General features: G+C 28.6%; 1 protein-coding gene across 1 annotated transcript in view; it reads left to right on the forward strand.

Moving 5' to 3' along the window:
* LOC129958764 (uncharacterized) overlaps positions 1-9594 on the forward strand; it is a 40465-nt gene extending 30871 nt beyond the window's left edge. The window contains exon 4 of the mRNA XM_056071437.1: positions 9292-9594. Within this exon, the coding sequence (XP_055927412.1) occupies positions 9292-9509 (218 nt within the window). The 3' untranslated portion in view covers positions 9510-9594. The remainder of the gene's footprint in view (positions 1-9291) is intronic.
* The last annotated feature ends 9759 nt before the right edge of the window (positions 9595-19353 follow it).

Raw genomic sequence — 19353 nt, forward strand, 5'->3', positions numbered from 1 at the left:
GCTGCGGAAATTTACTTGGAATATGAAAAATTAAGAGTTCATCAAGTTCTTTGTCATTAAAATACCAAAAAGATTCAAAAAGCGGAGTTAATCTATTTATCTTGAGAATGGATCCTATATGAATGAGTTGAATCAAGATAAAATTAGCTCAACTTTTAAGATATTTCTTCTAAAACCAGGTTAAACTTATTTGTAATAAGAAATAAATAAAATAATTATTTAATATGCAAAATCTCACTGAATATATTAACAGCACGTACTGATTTTTTTGTAATTTCAACAAGAAAAGCCATAAGTTGCGTAAAATATACTGCTTCATTCCTTATTTAATGTATAAAAATGTATAAATTCTAATTTAGTAATAGCCAATTTAAAGAAATTCTTTTTATTAAGTGTTTGTTTTAAATATTTTTTTTTTATTAAAGTAGAAGTCGTTATGAAAGAAAATGTTTTAAGAAATTTTGTTTAGGTCAAATGAAACAACAAGTTTAAATAATTGCAACAACTTTTGAATATTGTCTTTACTATTTATGTCCCCCCAATGTTTCAAAATCGAATTTAATTTCAAGGCAAACATTCAAAGCTGTGATGTTCTTAGTTGACTGAAAACAAGTAAATCTTTCTATAAGATTCACTCAAAATTCACCACAAGAATCTGATTTAAAAACCAGTTTGAAAAAAAAAAATGTTACTTCATTGGATGATAGTAATATGCTGTCATTAGCTACGTTTTGTTTTAAAAAAATGTCTTTTGAGACAGCATATTAAATGTCTTTTCCTGAGATTGTCTCAAACTAATAAATCGTCAGTAATGCTTTCAGCTTTCTTTTTTTTTTTATTCTAAAGATTTAATAATTAGTACGCAGCTGCATTTCAAGCCACATCAATAAAACATGGGAAGTATGCCTGTTAGTCCAGTTGCTTCCGAAGGAAGATTAAAAAATTTGAATTGAAGAAAAAAATAACCTGATCTTTTCTCGAATTCTGATAATTTATTATAAGGCTAGGATCAAATTAATCGGTATCTAGTTTTTAGTCGGCATTTAAATATTTTTGTCATGCTTCACGCCAAATGGATCACGTAAGTCTTACACTCACATTTATTTCAATATGGAACCTGAAAAACAAGATTTTTTAAAAAACGTTTTGCACTTTTTTATTACGATTTTTTTAAAAAAACAACTACTTATTAATTATGATTACTATGCTCTTATACGAAAAGATGTTTCGTAAGAGAAATAGATTTTTTTAGTATGCCACATAATTTAATGTTATAAATTTTCTAATTTTCCTTTTTAATTTGTGTATGCCAAATACAAAAAAGCCAATCACGTTTATATATTCTCCATTCAAAGAAAATTTTTTACATTTCATTTTGATGTGTAATATATTGTTATTATAAACCAACTGAGATGTATTTCACAAATTAAAGAAAGGCCCTATTTCATACAAAATTTCTCACCAAAATATTAGTATACCTTCTGAATTGCTACATCTTATTATTATATAATAAAATTTTTGCTTTTAATGATCAAGTATTTTAAAATATGTAATTTCCATTTAGTCAATTTTAACTTCAATGAAAAATTTTCCACGCAGATTGAAAAACAAAGTTTCTTTGTGTGTACATATAATAATCACTTATTTATTTTTTTAAGGAAGTTTTTGATTTAGCCCTAAAATAACATAATGTTGTTTCATAATTCATTCGTCTTGCATCGCCACAAATAACCTTACCTTTTTAATTTTACTAAAAGTTGCAGTATGAAACTTGAAAGAATCAAATATCAAGTTTCCAAATGCTCCATGATTTGTTTGGGTTCTATAAAATTTCATTACTGACGATTCAAACTTTTAACGAGCAGCTTACATTTACGTTTTTGTTTTAATAATCTTTCAGATGGTAATTACCCGCCATAACGCAGACACTCCTCCCTAAACACCTTGAACTTTGCACTGTTAAACATAAAATGGCTTTTGGTTTTTATTACAATGGCACCAGCTTTTTCAATTTCCTGTTCAAAATTACAGCTGACAGTAATAAATATGGACAAAAGAAAGAACTCATATAAATTCAATTTTTTTAATTTTAAGTATACCCTAGTTTCATTCCGATTCGAAACGGATTTTAAAACTAAATCATGCCATTCGCTTACCTACAACTTATTCGACAGAAAGATCGAGAAAGCTTCTATTGAGGAAGTTGAATGTCGAGAGGTCAGACGAGGCAGCCATCAAAAAAGTAGGTCAAAAAGTAGCCTCTCTTTTCTGGGACAACTGCTTTTTCGTAGATCCGTTTGAAAATGTAAGGCATTTTTTTAGACGCCTAAATTTGAGGAATCAGAAATACGTATTACTCATCAAAACAGGTTCGACAGTATTTTATTGAGTTCGCACTGTAAATTCCCTTCACTGTTCTGCGTCCTAGTTAAAAAGTTCTATAAAATAAATCGTAAATTTCACTTTTTAAAATATAATTCTTAAAAGAGCAATGATAACAAATTTTGAAATCTTGTTATTTTCTTATCGTTAAGATTTCTGTTGAAACTAGAAGCCAATTAAACTTAGCAAAAACATATTTCCTTAAGTTTCTTATCTTGCAAGTTTATTTTTACGTAATTCATTTTTGGTTATTTAAATTTTAACATAAAAAAGAGCTTTTCATCCGTTTTATTATCTTATAAATATTACCGAAATCTGCCTTTTAATTGTAACTTAATTTTTTTTTGTACACTGTTACAGATGTAAACAATGCGCATAAACATTAGAGATAATATTTTCTCTTTTATTTCTTTTGGACAATTGTTTGTTTCTATCAAAAATGAAAAATATCGTTGGAAAATAAAGGTCCTAAAAAAGTTTTCGGAAACTCCTAGGTAAATATATTTGTTCAGTTCTCAGGGTTTCAAAAGGTAATGAGCTTTTTGAAGATTTGTTTCGTAATCGTAGAATACCTGAAGCAGTAGTAATTCTAACCCCTTCCGGTAAGATTTAATAATGAAATAATCATTTAATTTTTATTTAAAAAAATTGTTTCATTTTATAATTTTTACATATTATTAATTAAATTATTGATATGGAAGTAATTGCATAGTATTGATATGGAAGTAATTGCAATTCGTAAGTTCATATTCTTCAAAACCGTCTAACGATATCAGATTAGCACCTAGTTTTCGCAAAATCAGAGCGTATAAACTAGCATTTCCGTAACTTACTTTATTTCAGGCGCGTTATCTATTTCCTTCCAAATCCATTATTCTGATGATGTGTCTACGACTTCAAAGCATTCACTAGAATCACTTACTAGTCGCTCTAGCTCGTTTTAGTCTTCTTGGTACTATTTAACTATCATTAACTTCATTATCAGTATCACGTAAATGTATGAGTATTTCTTCTGATTTTGCAGAATCCCTCCAATCACTTTGATCTTCATAGTCTTTTCTACTCTTATTCATTACGGTGTTTATTTCACAACACATTTTTCCTTTAGTAAAAATATATATTGATACCACCGATGTTCGCATTGAATATGATAAGAATTAAATTCCGACTAACAGCAATTTGGCTGTGACTTGTACCACGAAATTCTGACGATAAACAATACGTGATAGTGATCTACGACATCAGTATATGTAATGAAAATACTGCCGTATTCAGTGCATTAGAAATTTTATGCCAAACTTATTTTCATATTCGACAGTAACTTTAGTTCTATGACGAGTATAACTCGCCATTGTGTTATGTGGCATGAAAAGCCAATGACGAGTTATATTCGTCATTTTACCGGAAGGGGCTAAAGATGATTCAGATAAAATGGTTTATTTTTTAAAGAATCGTTGGAAAAATTCAGTAGAAAATGCCCCGAACCGGATTACAAATCATAATCACAATCAATCAATTTAGCAACATTTGATATTTTGAAGTGAAAGTAGCTTTTCGAAATGACGAGTTTTCTAGATTGAATCATGCATCAAGTGAATAAATCTCCAAATTAATCGGTAGAGTCCTCGTTTTAGAGAACTTGCTCACGGAGTCGAATAAATTATTTAAGATTTGCCCGCTTTATTACTTATTCATGATCTCCCACTATCATTCCTTTCAGAACAGTAGAATTGTAATCGCTAACAGCAAACACATTTTCATTACAAACCAGATCCCTTTTCCATTAGGAGACAACTAATTGAACATCTGCACTGTTTCTTCAAATCTGGGACATCTGCTCAATTTAGAAGTGTAGTAAAAATTGGAAACTTAAAATAAATTTTTAATTAAAAAAAATTAACCTACTTAATATCTTTCTTAATACGCGCGTACTACTTATAAGGAAACTTCGAAAAAACAGGGACATAAAATTAAATTTCAGAATGCAACTGGGAAAAACTTTTGAAATTCAGGACTCTTCTGGCTAATCTGCGACTTCTGATAGCTTCAGTGAAAACGATCTCCGAATAGATATTAAAAATATTTTCTATCTGGATTCGTTTTCAAAGATTTTAAATTATCTAAATATTCACGACATTTCCTTACATAAACAAAATTTAGATAGTTTAGTCTTAGTAAAATGAACCTAGTTTCACTACTGAGTGTGTAGTTAATATTTTATATGCAAGATTTAATGAGTCATAAAGCCCCATAAAAGATTTCATTTGTAGTAAATATTGAAATATGATAAGATATGAGCGATAAGAATATGCAATCAGATATTTAATGTTAAAAATTAAATATCTGATGGTTTATTCTTAGGGATAGTCAAGAATAGCAGTAGGTGCGGTGCAATGGATTGTTTCTGAAAATGCATCCAAATTCTCTTTGTTTTCAATTTGTTCTTCAGAATGTTCTTCTTGTAATTTCTCTGTAGTAAAGTGATCTTCAAATAAAGATCTAAAATAACTTTTATTCCTATTCGCTGTTCCTTATTCAATTAATAATATTAGTTCACACTCTCCCTATGTATATTTATATATCGTGTTCAAATTTTCAATCGTTAATAAAATACTTTTTATTCATTCACTCAAATTCAAATACATTTTTTAAAACTTGTAGTGGATGGCACTTGATGTTAATACAGTTTTTTCAAATATCAATTCATTAATTAAATTTAATTAATTTATAATACTTTAAATAGAGTTTTAGCAGTTTGCAATGACAATTGAAATCAACAGGCAGTAGCTCAATCGGTAAAATGCAAGGATGTCAATATTTTTCACGCGAAGGTGAAGAATGCGAGTTCAATTCTTGCGAAAATCAATAATTTTTTGATAATTAATAATTTTCTTGATAATTAATAATTTTCTTGATAATTAATAATTTTCTTGATAGTTATTTAATAAAAAGTAACTAAAATAAAAATTTTCTTTATTGACCTAAGTAGGAATTGAATTAAAAAATGTTTTTTATATTACTTGTTTTATATAATGATATTAAGATGTCTGTTAAAAGCAATGGCTTAGAAAACAATATTGTCGTTTATATAAGATTCTGGTTATACGATTTGATTTAAACTGCTGGATTGATTTCTCTTGTATTTTGTATTATTTTCAGTTTCTTTAGTACCTACTACTTCCTAAGCTCATAATTCATTTTTAATTCTGAATTAATATTTCCTTGTTAACATTAAGCTGTTGTTTTCTGAATTTGGTGTCTTTCGGTCTGTATTATGTTTACTGGTGACCGAGGTGGTCGGGCAGTATGGTCTCAGCTTGGGGGCTCAAGATGCACCATATATATGAACTTGGTGCATTTTAAATCTGAATCGAGGGTCAAATGCTCTCTCTTTGTGATCCGATATTACTCATGATTGCTGAAACATTTCATGACTGTTAAAATTGACAACTGATCATTCAAGCATTCCCTTCAATCACTGGAATAATAGTTTTGTGATAAATATCTTTTTAAAAGTGAATCAATACAAGTAGGGAGAATCAATACAAGTAGAACTGACTCAACATTTAGCCATCTAAATTATATTTGTATATCGGGTTGGTCCGAAATGAAGCAGGAAGTTTCGAGAATGATTGACTTTGTATGGAATAAAAAATGAATAAATAAACTTATTTTTTCTTTAATCCTGGAGTTTCTGGGCTAGCTTATGCTGTTAAGATTTCATTTGTACCCAGATGTAATAGTAATTCAAAATTACAAGAACAGCCCTCAACAGCTCTCATATAGTCCACAAAAAGACGATAATAAAAGTCTTTTAATCTCTTGTTTATTAAACTATGTAAATAACAAAAATATTCTCACTTGTATCTGAGACGTTTAAATTTCTTCCAAGAGTTATTTTGTAAAAACCTAAGCTTTCGGCACATTTTTATTTATAAGTTTCCCAGCTTGACTCATAAACTATTTATGATTGTCGATTGAAAAGTATGAAAAATAACAGAAACAGTAAATACAATAGTAAGTATAATGACAAAATTCCACACAAATAACATGGCGTATATTTATTAATATTTAATCATATACAACGAAAATGTGAAACAGGAAAATACTAAGTTTTTGAATTGTAAGTATAGTATATACCCGTAGCAAAATACAAATAATATAAAGAAAGTGTCAAAATTTTATTTACAATTTGATAGGATTAAAAATAAAATTTTAAATTCTTTTAATATTCTTTTTTTTAATTTCATTTTCCACTAAAAAGATACCTCAAATGCAATGAACTGTTAAAACTAAATTTCCTAACCGAAACCTTAGATTCTAAACAAATCAAATTATTCCAAAACTAGATAAAGGCCAACTACGAATTTTTTTAATAGATTGTTTAGAATAGCCTGCCTGTATTTCAGAGATAAACTAGCGTAATTTAAATTTTTGCTGATTTTAATGTCTATTTTTTTATCACATTTACATAATCCCGACAGCATTTTCCCTGGGAAAAAAAAAACACTTTCAAAAAGTAAAGAGCAGAAAGTGATATATTGCGCTCTGAAACATTTTACCCCTTACAGGAAAATAAATTGTTAAAATTGTTTGTTATGTTACTTTGCTTCTGACGAATAGATATGTAACGTAGATAGCGACAGCAGCTTTTCTTTGTGTGAAAGCCTGTTTGGGTTCTTTTATCTTCACACTTGATGCACACACTCTGTAAGCTCCATGATAGACATCGAAGAACCGATTGAAAAGCACACAATGAGTGTTCAACCAACTAAAATGATACGATGCTAGTAGCTTACAAATCTTTAATCAAGATAGTAATCGATACTGCTTATCATGAAGCCGTGGAAAGAATTATTAGGCCTTTATTGCCTTGAGTATTGTAACCAATTAAAAGAAAAGCGCCTGCAAAACTTGCAGCCTGATTACAGTTCCCAAAAGTACAAACTTTGAAGGAGAGAGTATTTAATATAAATATAATGAAAAACACTTCTAGTAATTGCAGTTGCATTCAGTAATTGGATTTTCTAATTACACGTTTAAAAATGTGCGAAATTATGCCTTTGATACAAAGTGTTAAACTTTTCTTTGAAATAATATAATTGTGATTCCATTTAGAGTAAAATGCCAGATCCTTCTCTTGTAAGAAAATTATGTAGCATCGGAAATTGAATGAATCCCAGTAATAGGGAAATAAAACATACTTTGTGAAAAATAACCCTCCGCAGACACAATAGCGGGACATAAATAGTTGCAATTGCAATATCTGATATGAAGTGTCTTCTTTATTTCACAGTTTGAAATATTTAATTTCAAATTGTATGATACTTAATAGAATTATTAGAATATCTAATAGAATTAGAATAGAATTCACTTAATAAGAACTTTTCTTTTGCTAAATTTAAGCTTTTTTAAAAGTTTAAATCATCGAATTTAAAAGTCTTAAAATTAACTTCTGCTTATTAGAATAAGAGCAAATCAACAATGGTGTCTCTTAAGGAACAAAAATAAATAAAAAAAATAAATAAAAATAAAATTAAAAAAACTTTTCAGTTTACAAAGTTTTTGCAAAAGATGTTTTCATAAAAAATGAAGTAAGCTGTAACTGAAGAACAAAGAGAGTTCGATTCTCTTTAGTCTCTTACATTCAGTGCTCTGTTAAATAAATTTAAGATACAGCAATACTCATGCTATTCCAGTTTTTGTTTAGTTATATCAACGTACCGTTTTAAAACAACGCTAGGGCTATTTCGGGACGCACCTTGCAATTTTGAACCACGGTCAGATGACGAGGACAACACTTGAGCTGGCACCCCCTTCTCCACATCACGCCGCACCCGCGGGAGGGCGTTTAATGTGCACCAGGCTCGTCGCTTTAGAGTGCAATTAGTTAACACCAATGCAAAATTAAAACATAGGAAAAATAATTTAAAAAAATAAACTTGAAGGATTTCCAAAACCCGATGAAATCCTTCATGAAATAGAAAAAGTTGTCAATCTCATCAGAGAATTGCATTTGGTAGTTGCTAGTAGTTTTGTCAATGAACTATCGGACTCATATAGCAAAGATCTAATAATCGATGAGCTTACAGAGATGCACGAACAAAGAGAGTCACCACAATAGCCGACCCGCAGATACATTTCACCAGAAAAGCAAATAGAAATACAAGTCAGTCAGAAGTTCTGGGACTTGAGAAATGGTTACTCATTTTGGAGACATAAAATTTAAAGAGGAACTTATATAGTTGCAAATTAATGAATAAATAAATACTAGTTCTCCATGAAAATTTTTTACTTGAGCCAGACATTTAATTAGGTGTTATTAAATCCTTAGAATCGAAATAACTTTCTTTTGTTTGACTATGTGTTTTTTGAAATCACTTTATGTGAAAATTATATTTTTTATTGTTTATTCTTTTCCCAAACAGGTGTCTTCCTATGCCTTTCTTCAAACTAATTCTAATGTATTTGTATGTAAAGCTAGATCCTATACTTACACACGAATTCGGCTAGAGAACTATCCGTTGGCTCTACTTGTCGCATAACTTGAATGTAATTATGCATTTAACAATTTTTCTATTTTCGGAAGAACTAGTTCATGACAAAAATAATAAAGAACTGAATTAAATAGTGCATATTAATCCAAATGCATATCACTCCCATGTATTCGTGAAATGGTAAAATAAGGATAATAAAATGTTAAAAAAAGTGAGAACAAAAAACTAATAATGGAGATAGAATTGATTGGCTCAACTTCAGAATAATCAAAATCATACTCTCTGTCCTTTTAGTGTTTCATTATTTCTGTTACACAATTTTCTGACTCGTAGATTGTTATCTTTTTCTTCAATAAAACACATATAACTATTAAAAGAAAAATAATTTGTGGCATATATATTTCTTTTTCAGGAGACGAAGAACCCATCTGGTGGGAACAAGAAATCAACATTCAGAGATTGCTGTCCACCTCCATCACAGTTTGGTTTCATATCATCCAACCTCTCATCTTTTCCTTTCACCGAGAACATTTTGTAGACTTTGGAACTCACTTGTTACTCACCATCTGTGTCTTTATACCTTGGACTCCCGTGGAGAAAGATTATAACCCACTTCAAAGCTGGGTGTAGGTCTCATCGGTTTTTTTTGTGTGTTTTTTAAATTCTTCGTAAAAAAATGATTGGTGAAATAAATGGTTTTTGTTTTTTTCCCCCAGTTGAATGTGTCCTTTATGCTTTTTCAAGAAACAATACTAACTCTGAAATCGAGACGTCACTCATGTGCCTTTTGAATGAAAACTTGGAATCAGTTTGATTCTTGCTCGAAGAGTAGTTAATTCTGAAATGTTCATTTACTTTAGGAATCCAGAAGTCAATAGAAGTGCATTTTTATTCTTTAAACTACTTTGCATAAGAATTTTATTCAAATTTGTTCTTAAAGAGGTGAAATCAATAAGTATCAGTCATTTACATAGCGAAAATGAGCAAGCTCTTATCAAATGTTAGATTTTCAAATCCTTCTTTGTCTTTTTAATTGCTTCACACAGTTTGTCAATAAAAAGTTTGTTGACGTTTCATAGAATACTGAACATTTTCCTGTGGTTCGGCTTGACTCGCTGAATTTAGAAATTGCTTAATTAACTGAAAACTTTATACTCTGCGCGCATGGTGCAGTAATTTTATTCAATGGTATGTTTATTCAATTAACAGAAATAAAGGGATGTCTTCAAGGGATTCGATCATGTATGGTGGGAGGGATTATTTACTCTAGGCGAATGCAATAAAAATATTCAAAAACAGAATATCCTTTAGTTTTTTTTCAGTTATAGAGGACTTTTAAAGCATGGATATTCAAGGGCACTGACTAACGAAAATGCCTTCATGCGTATACAAAACACTTGATTTCTAAATTCACTTATTCGCTCTTCTGTTAATAAATTTCTTTTATTTCTCATCTTTTGCCTCAACTGATTACAATACCTATTATTTCAAAAAAATATATAATAATTGAATCTTAATTCATTCAAATTCTACTGCTGATTAGCAGTAAAGAAATAGAATTCCGAATACAGAATATTGTCTTGTTTCAATCACGAATCTAAAATAGAAAGCAAAATTCTATTCTATTCTAGCACAATACACACACACATACACATTCTATATTAATGTTGATCCACTTGAAAATGTATTCCTGATGCAGACGATGTAACTGAATTCCTTTTCAGGGTAATTGTTTTTACAAAGTTTGGTAAAGATTCTGAAGAAGCCGAAGACTTTAAAAATTGAAAGAAGATTGCATATTTTGAAAATAACCGAAAAAAAAAAGAAATGCAATGGGCAAGCTATGCAACTTTTATTTATTTTTCTGCAGCTGCCATTCGCATCACAGGAAAACAGAGCAAAACTTTCATTACTCTCTAAAAACAATTTAATAGGATTTACGGAAAATGAAAAAACATAACAATTTTAAAAATAATCATCAAAACAAATAAAAAATGAATAGCCGTAAACGAATAAAAATGAATAGTCGTAAAAACATACCAAGCAAAACTTTCACTGCTGGAATAATCATTTTAAAACAAACAAATATTAAAATACTGGTGTAAATAAATGCTAAAATATCAGAGGTTTTCTCCTCTCGACTCTTTCGAACACAGTTTTAGGTTTAGCTTCATCAAATAGTTATGAGAATCAAATATAAATTTTGAAGCAGCACCTCTTTGACCAATTTGGCTCAAAATTTCATACAAATTTGCTGTTGTGATAAGAAAAATATCGGGAATGTTTCATATAAAAAATATATATTCTAAAATAGGTATGGTTTTCAAGCTTTTATCGAGCAATTTTACGATTTATATAAACATCCAGCAACAGTCAGGGATGATTCCCTTTTATCATCTGAAGATAAATTAGTTTTCAATGAGATAAAAATTTTAATTTTGTCGCTTTTCCAAAATATCTAATCTAACTGAGTGAAAAAAAAAATAAACATTAAAATTTGTTTGCTGAAAGCAAATTTATGACAAAAATATCTGGAATATTTCACAAAGCTTTTAAACAAAAAAACTTCTGAACTTTTTATTTGCTTTTCAGAAGCAAGTGTTTTTGAGTGGTATAAAATGCTTAAAGAAGGCAAATATTCTATCATAGATGAATCATGCTGTGGAAGATCATCTACTTCTTTTTATCATCAACTTGCCTTTCAGATGAGAGAATTGGAGCTTAGTGATATTTCTTTGACAATCATAGTATTATTAAACAAGGAAAGCTTCATAAACAGCAAAAATTGTGGACGAACAACTCATGGGCATTGCAGAATGATAACGCATCTATTCACATGCCATTATTATTCATAAATTTTAGAAAAAAATCATCAAATATGATTCCAGAAGCTCAATATTCATCTGATATTGCACCATTTGTATTTTTCTTTTCAGACGAATGAAACTGCGTCTTCGTGGTCACAGATCTGGATGCATTAATTAGATAAACGATAATTTTTTTTCTAAAGAGGTTTCACAGAAACGACTTTAAGGGTCATTTGATGATTGAGAAAAACGCTACAGAAGTGCATTGCAGTTGATAAAAATTATTTGAAGGAGATGAAATAAATTTTGACCAATAAACTAATGCTTTTTGTTTTATGTCTCCAATCTGGGTATTTTTTTATCACAAAAGCACAAGTTTTTATATAAACACAAACCAAATTTCACTTATTTAGTTCGTATAGTTTTGAGTTATCGAATTCATATATACACGATAGACCAACGTTTCTCGCTTATAGATTAGGTCCCTTCAGATGTACAATTTTTGTATAAAGACAAAATTCTAAATTCCATACATCTATTCGTTGCATTTTTGAAATTTCCTTTCACGCATATGTAGTTGGGTAGACAGTTATAGTTACAAGATGATTATTTTTTGGGGGAGGGATTTAAAAAGTAGAGGTTTCTCAAAATCTAGAAATAGAATTTTTGATTTTCATTTCACTTAATCGATCATAATACTTTCTCTCTGGTTGCTTCGTATCCTCTGGATACTTAAAAAATATTAACAATTGTGAAAAAAAAATGTTATATTTTAATTCGACTGCTTTAGAAGAAATTCCAAATATTTTAGAAGAAGTCAGAAAAAAAAAATTATAAATATAAGTTTAAATATTTCCCACCTTTGGCCTTCTCGTTCCTCTATACTATTAGTTATAAGTTTCATTGTTTTATTGAGCATGACTTTTTTGTTTGGTCCATGTGAGTTAGGTTAAGATTGATGCTATCAAAATCATATATTATCAGAATGATTCGACCTCTTCTCCTCCAAACCCAATTTATTCGATTTCAATTGAAATCTAGAGTTATTTATCATTATAAACTGCTGTCGTTAATATAAGGATTTCTTAAAAATTTCTAAAAATAAGTAGAATTTATATCAAAATAGGCTATAAAAACATCAAATTATTAAAAGCTTAAAAAAACGATAAAAAATCAGATTTTTTAAAAGTATCTAAAACTAGGCTAAAATGAGTTTTAAATTCTATTTTTAAATCAATCAAGAGAAAACAAAAGTTTCATAGGTAAAAAAGCGAAAAAAATATTCAATTTATAATATAATTAAAGCTTGAATTTAGCTGTAACAACATAAAGCATAGCAATAATTAGATTTTTCTAAAAAAAATTCTAAAAACTTCATAGTTTCGAAAAAAATTCTTATAGAAATCTAACTAGTTTTATTGAAAAGTAAACTTCAGAATTTGAATTTGTGTAAAAGTAGATTTTCTGAAGCAATGTGTTCGGGCATTATTGTTGACAGAAATCATCAAATCCTAAATAAATAAATAATTAAAGGACGTGTTAAAATTTTTCCAAAAAATTGTTTCATGTCACTGCAATTTTAGAAATGTAAGCGCAAAATCCCTCGAAAACTAAGACAAACTTAGTAAAAAAAGGCTATTCAATAAATCCAAAAAGTAGTACACCAACTAAAGAGCAGGCAACACAGACAAAAACAAACACGCAAAAAATCCGCTGTTTAAAAGAAATTAATCAGCTAGATTCGTCTGTTAAAAATTCAATAGATGGCGTTGCTGTTTCTGAATGAAACCCAGCTACCAGCCTTCGCAATTGAATCGACAGCTGATTGAAATGATTTAAAAAATGATTAAAATTTGAAAAACAAAAATAATTTTCAGAAATTTGCTTCCTTAATCTCTTCCTAACTCTTAGAGGGTAAATTACGTAACTTGAGACAAATATTTTTTTAAAGAGTTTTTTTTTTTCCCTCTGAAATTTAACATATAAAATTTGGTAACTCGGAACTACAACAAGCATTCCTTAAATAATATTGCAAGTTGTTTCAAATATTCCTTTCAGTTTGGGATATAAAAGCTTTAATATGATAAATTTTGGTTTTACAAAATTTTATTCCGATTTCTGAATATAAAAAAATATATATATTCATTATTGATTAAAAAAAACATTTTCAGGCTCTATTAATGTGAAACAAAATTGGATGCGTTTTTTACCTTATCATGCCCTTTCATCATACATTATCATGTTACCTTTTTGTTATCTTATCATCTTTGCTTCGAATAATTCATTTTGCTATGAAATAACACTATGCATATATAAATTGTATGATAAATTTTGGTATTTTTAATATTCTTGCTGATTTAAAAATACGTTGGAACAAAGTTATGTGGAACGAGTTGAAGAAGGTAAAATACTTCGCATAAAGTGAAATTCCATTAGATTACCAATTAGTAAAATTCACGACAAAGCCGATTTTAGAGTATGCTCGTAACATTATTTCTGAAGAACTTTCCGTTCTTCATATATCGGGACTATTATATCAAAATATCGTAAATAAAAAATCATACAAAACAAAACTTACAACATATAGATGTAACATATGTAATAGCTGAAACCACTAGCATATACGGCAATACGTGACAGCATTCTACAATCATATATCACGTGCAAGTATTGAAGAGCAGGTAAAACAAACGTATGCAAATGTTTGCATCAATAAAATGTTTTCGGAGATTTTACATATGATATTTTGATTAACTTCCGGGTATATAAATTTCTAAGTCAGTAAGAGAGAATACACATAGATATTTGTTTTAATTTGATTAATCGTAAAATTATATTAAATATAAAATGCCTGACACAAAATTATCATTTTTTTTCCTCCTGAGAAGTATGAAGAATGTATAAATTATACAAATATGCATGTGTTGAATGCAAAAGGTTAAAGCAATTAAGGATTAAATCTTCAGTTTCTTGATCAACTCAAATTCCAATGATACGTGAAGGTAGAGTGCTCAAACGATATTTTTTTCGACTAAACAGTAATCAAGTACTCAGTTTTTTTGATCGATTCGACAATAAGATCAACTAGCTGAGCTTTAAGAATTGGAGCGTAAACTGTTTTCGGAGTTATTGGCATTTATCACTTCATTTATTTCCAAATACACATTCGAGTTTTTTTTTAAAGTTTAAATAGTTTAAAATGTTTATTTCTTTTCTGTCATTTTTAATGATATGCATTTTTAGATAAAAAGAAGAAGGTAAGCTTTTCTAATAACAGCACGTTTTAGTAGCATTACTCTATAAATTTTTTAAAAGGAATTTTATGTGAAGTGAAACAAGTGAAAAAAATGGCTTGTACAATTAAGAATATAAATATGATTTCTCATTTTTAAAAAAAATCGATATCGTTATAATTTTATTTGCCTGTAAACATATGTCGAAATGCGTAAGTTTGAATGCTCTGAAAACAATTTTAAAAATTTAGAATGTATACATTTGTTAATATGTATATTAATTATTAATTCTACCACTTAAAATATGTCAAGTTTTCTATTATAAAAATCTCATTTGTGATTATTTTATATGCGTGATATTTTTTATTGAGAAAACTGTAGCAGGGACGTGCCACTTAGCGTTGGAACTCTTCATTTTCATGAAATAGAATTTGCAGTAGCGGTTTCAGTGGTTTAGATACAGTGTTTTAGATTTTTTTTGACAAAGAGCATAAAAAAGCAACAAAGCATTTTAAGAAAATTCTACAGTCTATACAGTCAAATATAGTCTGAATTTGTATAATGAACTGAATCTAAAGCAACCAAATTTTACAAGGTTATTTCCCAACAAGATATTATTCATACAAAAGTTGAAAACTATTCATGGAAAGTTTAAGAGTACTTCTGAGAGAAGTGTTGTCTCAAAATTCATATTCATGCGAAAGTCATTCCGATTTCCATTTGTATCGATCCACGCAGAGTATTTTTTTTCTTTTCTTTTTGAGAACAGTTTAGTTTATATAAAGATATCAAAAAAATTGATTGATGAGATGATCTTTTTCAAACAACCATGTGTTTCCCTTCTCATAATTCATTTGTTGCATTAAAGATGAGCTTACATTATAGCTTAAGACAGAAAAAGATTTTCAATGAATTTTTAATAAATTCGTGAAACGAAGGAAATTTCTGCTATTCGAAGGAAATTTCTGTTATTCGCTTGAAAATAGATAATATCATATTAATGATTCCAATAGTTGGAAAACTAAAATAATTTTTAATTGTAATTTCTATATATAACCGATTTCAATTAAAATTCTGTTAGTTTTTTAAGTTTAATTAAATTTTAAAATAATAATTTTGTTTGGAAATTAGATCATTTATTTTTCTTTTCAACTTTAGGATAATATTGAAGAATTACACTCTCATATTTAATTTCTATTTATTTTGAAAATATTAACATTTCAATAATATAAGAATTGAAGGTATTTATAAAATGGAATAATAATTGATTTATTTGATAAATTTTCGTTTTAAATCTACATGGCTATTGTAATATAAATTCTTATATGTAATGGATATACGGTCTTTCTGTTTTTGTATCATTAAAACTTTATACTAACTCTTTATTTTCATAAAGTGACAAATATAAATCTTATAATATTTTAAATTAATGATTTCAAAATATGTGTCGAGACTCCAAATGGTTTATGTTGAAAAAAATTAGAGGATCGTCCAAATTTTAAGTGATTTGCCAGATTCATAAATAGATACAATTAATAAATTCATAAAAATTGATATTTAAGGAAACCCTTTTAATTCTATTCATTTATTTTTAAATATGTTAATTTCCTTTCTAGGAATTAATATCCTTTAGCTGCATAAATACAAAGAATAAAGTATTTAAAAATTAATCCTGATTGATGTTATAGATAATAGATGGCAGCACCAACAATAAATAATTTTTTAAAGGCATATTTAAAAAGATATTTTTATATCCCTAAACTCATATGGAATCATTGCCTTAATATTGATAATTCTTAGCAGGCGTGATTTTTATTTTTAATGAATAGTAGATGAAATTATTTATTGCACAAAACTTCGACTTTTGCAAGTGTCTGTTATGCAAATTAGATTGCGATTCTCCTTTTTCAAAGAATTTAGAAGCCTATTAGGTGATGTAGTAACGATTGAAATAGTCTTATCTTCATCATGAATGAATAAATCAACGAAAAGAAAATGAGAATATTATATAGCAAACGGATTGATTCAGATCAATTTTATCCGAACTTGATTTAACATAAAAATATCTTTGATTTCTTGCGAAGCTCTCAAATCAATTTATCATTAAACGATTTCTTAACAGTATGAACTAATTCCATAGACAAAATAGTACATAGTTAAAAGTATGGGATCGATATAGATTTACTGGGAAAATAGTTGCGAATATATTTTCAAAGATTAACTCTTTGGATGTCGATTCTCCTTTATGGAGAAGAGAGTAAAAGATATACATTTTATATATAAGTTAATTTATTTTAGTGAAAAAATGGCAAATTTCAAGGTTCGAAAAAGAACATTGTGGTATTTTTCAAAGTAGATAAAGGCCTCAGTAATTGCTATCGTTTGCACTGCTTGGTGATTTCTTTATTAACTTAATGCTCACAATGAACACAACACCTTTTCGTGAAAATGAAATTTCTATTATAAGATTTGGAATTAAATAAATAAATAAGTGTTCTCAATCAAAATGAAATCTTAAGGTGGGGAGAATAAAGCAAAAGAAAGAGGCGTGCCATTTTACTATAATACAGTAAGGAATGAGTGAAGTACGCTTGTGTTAGTTTATGAATAACCTCTAAAAGTAAATAATTATTATTCTCGCACTTTAATAGATATTTTATGTTCTTTTCTTTATTTTGTTTTCACTAAACAGTCATATATGGAATTAATGTACATAAGATAAATGAATACGAAATAAAAGATTTGAAATATATTTCAGAAAGTCGAAACCATAATGGAAGTTGGAACCAAATATATAAATTCATAAATTAAATAGTAAAATAGCTTTAGAGCTCATAAGGCTTTCTAAATAGGTGAGGTGTGCTGTTTTTTCATCAAAACCTATAAATATTTAAGTGATTTCAAATGTGAAATTTTTTCAAGGTAAACGCAACTATGTTACGCATAATAATTAAGGAATACGAAATCAACAACACTAGTTTCACCTTCGATTCATTTCTTTTTTTATTATTAATAGTAGTTGTTGAGTCACGGGGGGAAAATATCGAGTAATCGCAATAAAAGAGGGAGGTTGAATTCGTTAGTTTCTTGTCACGCTTGAACGAAATCAGAATACCGTCGCCTCAGCAAGGTCGTTGGTTAGCAGAGGCATTTGAAGAGTTGTTTATGTCACGTTTCCGCCATATTACGAAAAAAAAAAAAAAAAAGCATTTTTTCTTTCAGATTCTGTGAGAAACATAATTGTATTTATATTATTTAAAAGAAAATTAGACTGTTTTGACGGTTAGTATGGCTTTAAATAATTTGAAATTTAGTTTGCAAGCATGCTCATTTCTTTGTCGGCTTGTTTTTGTTTGAATGGATTTCAATTTAGTTTATTTCAATATCCTCTTAATCCTTTAATTGCTTCGTTTTTTCTTTTATCTAATTAGACGTCATCTTCTGTTTCTGAAAAGTACTGTCCTATTGATTCAGCTAAGAATTCATAAAACACTTGATATGCTTGTGGATTACGTGCAATTTTTGTAATTCATTATAGGGTCTTTGAATAAATTAATTTTAACTTATAAGTTTTAAAAGTGATGATTCGATGCGCATAGAACACGCAGGAACGATAGTTAAGCGTTTAACCCTCTCATTCCAAACATCATTTGAATCCAGGTACCTCAGAATATTGAACCGTCAGAGTTTCTCTTTCGTATGCAAGGAAAATCCAGTACTCTTTCAAAAACCGCCATTTCAGGTCATATTTTTTACGGACTGAAGTACAAAAGAGTACCCCTCTTAGCTTAGGCTATTAAGCAAATATATAGCCGGACATCCTCTGAGAGTTCTCGGAAAATTTTCCTATTCTTCAGAATCATAAAGGTGAGCTATCTAACATACAAAGCAAGCATCTTGGGTTTTCAATGAATCATTCTCATCGAAAAGAGGAGAAAATTTCGCAATAATATCCAGGAGCCTTGGGCGCCCTCTTTCGTTTGCTGAATTGGCGATTTGGGTCTTTCAGTATTAGTGGATCTAAGTTAAATTATTGAAGTAATAACGTTGAAATATTCTGAGTTTATATGATAATTTTGCTAACAACAGAGTTTCGTAAATTATAGGTAATGATCTGAAATTGTTTAGCGAAAATGAGTTATTCGAATAATATCCGAATAATAATAATGAGTTATTGAGAAGTTATTCGAATAATAATAATGAGTTATTCGAAAGAATATTGACAAATCCTGCTTCCCTAAGATCTTTCATATAAAATAAATTAAAAGAAAAATTTATCTATCATTATAGTTATTAAGTAAAATTCTCTCACTCATTATCAATGAGTATTTTATTTAGCCATTTTACTTTTCTGTAAAATACATAATTATGAGTATGAAATCGTTTTCTCACCGAATGGTAGAGACAGATGGGAAACGTTCCAGAGACTCTAGT

This window comes from Argiope bruennichi, chromosome X1, assembly GCF_947563725.1.
Source record: "Argiope bruennichi chromosome X1, qqArgBrue1.1, whole genome shotgun sequence".
In the NCBI taxonomy this organism is placed as follows: domain Eukaryota; kingdom Metazoa; phylum Arthropoda; class Arachnida; order Araneae; family Araneidae; genus Argiope; species Argiope bruennichi.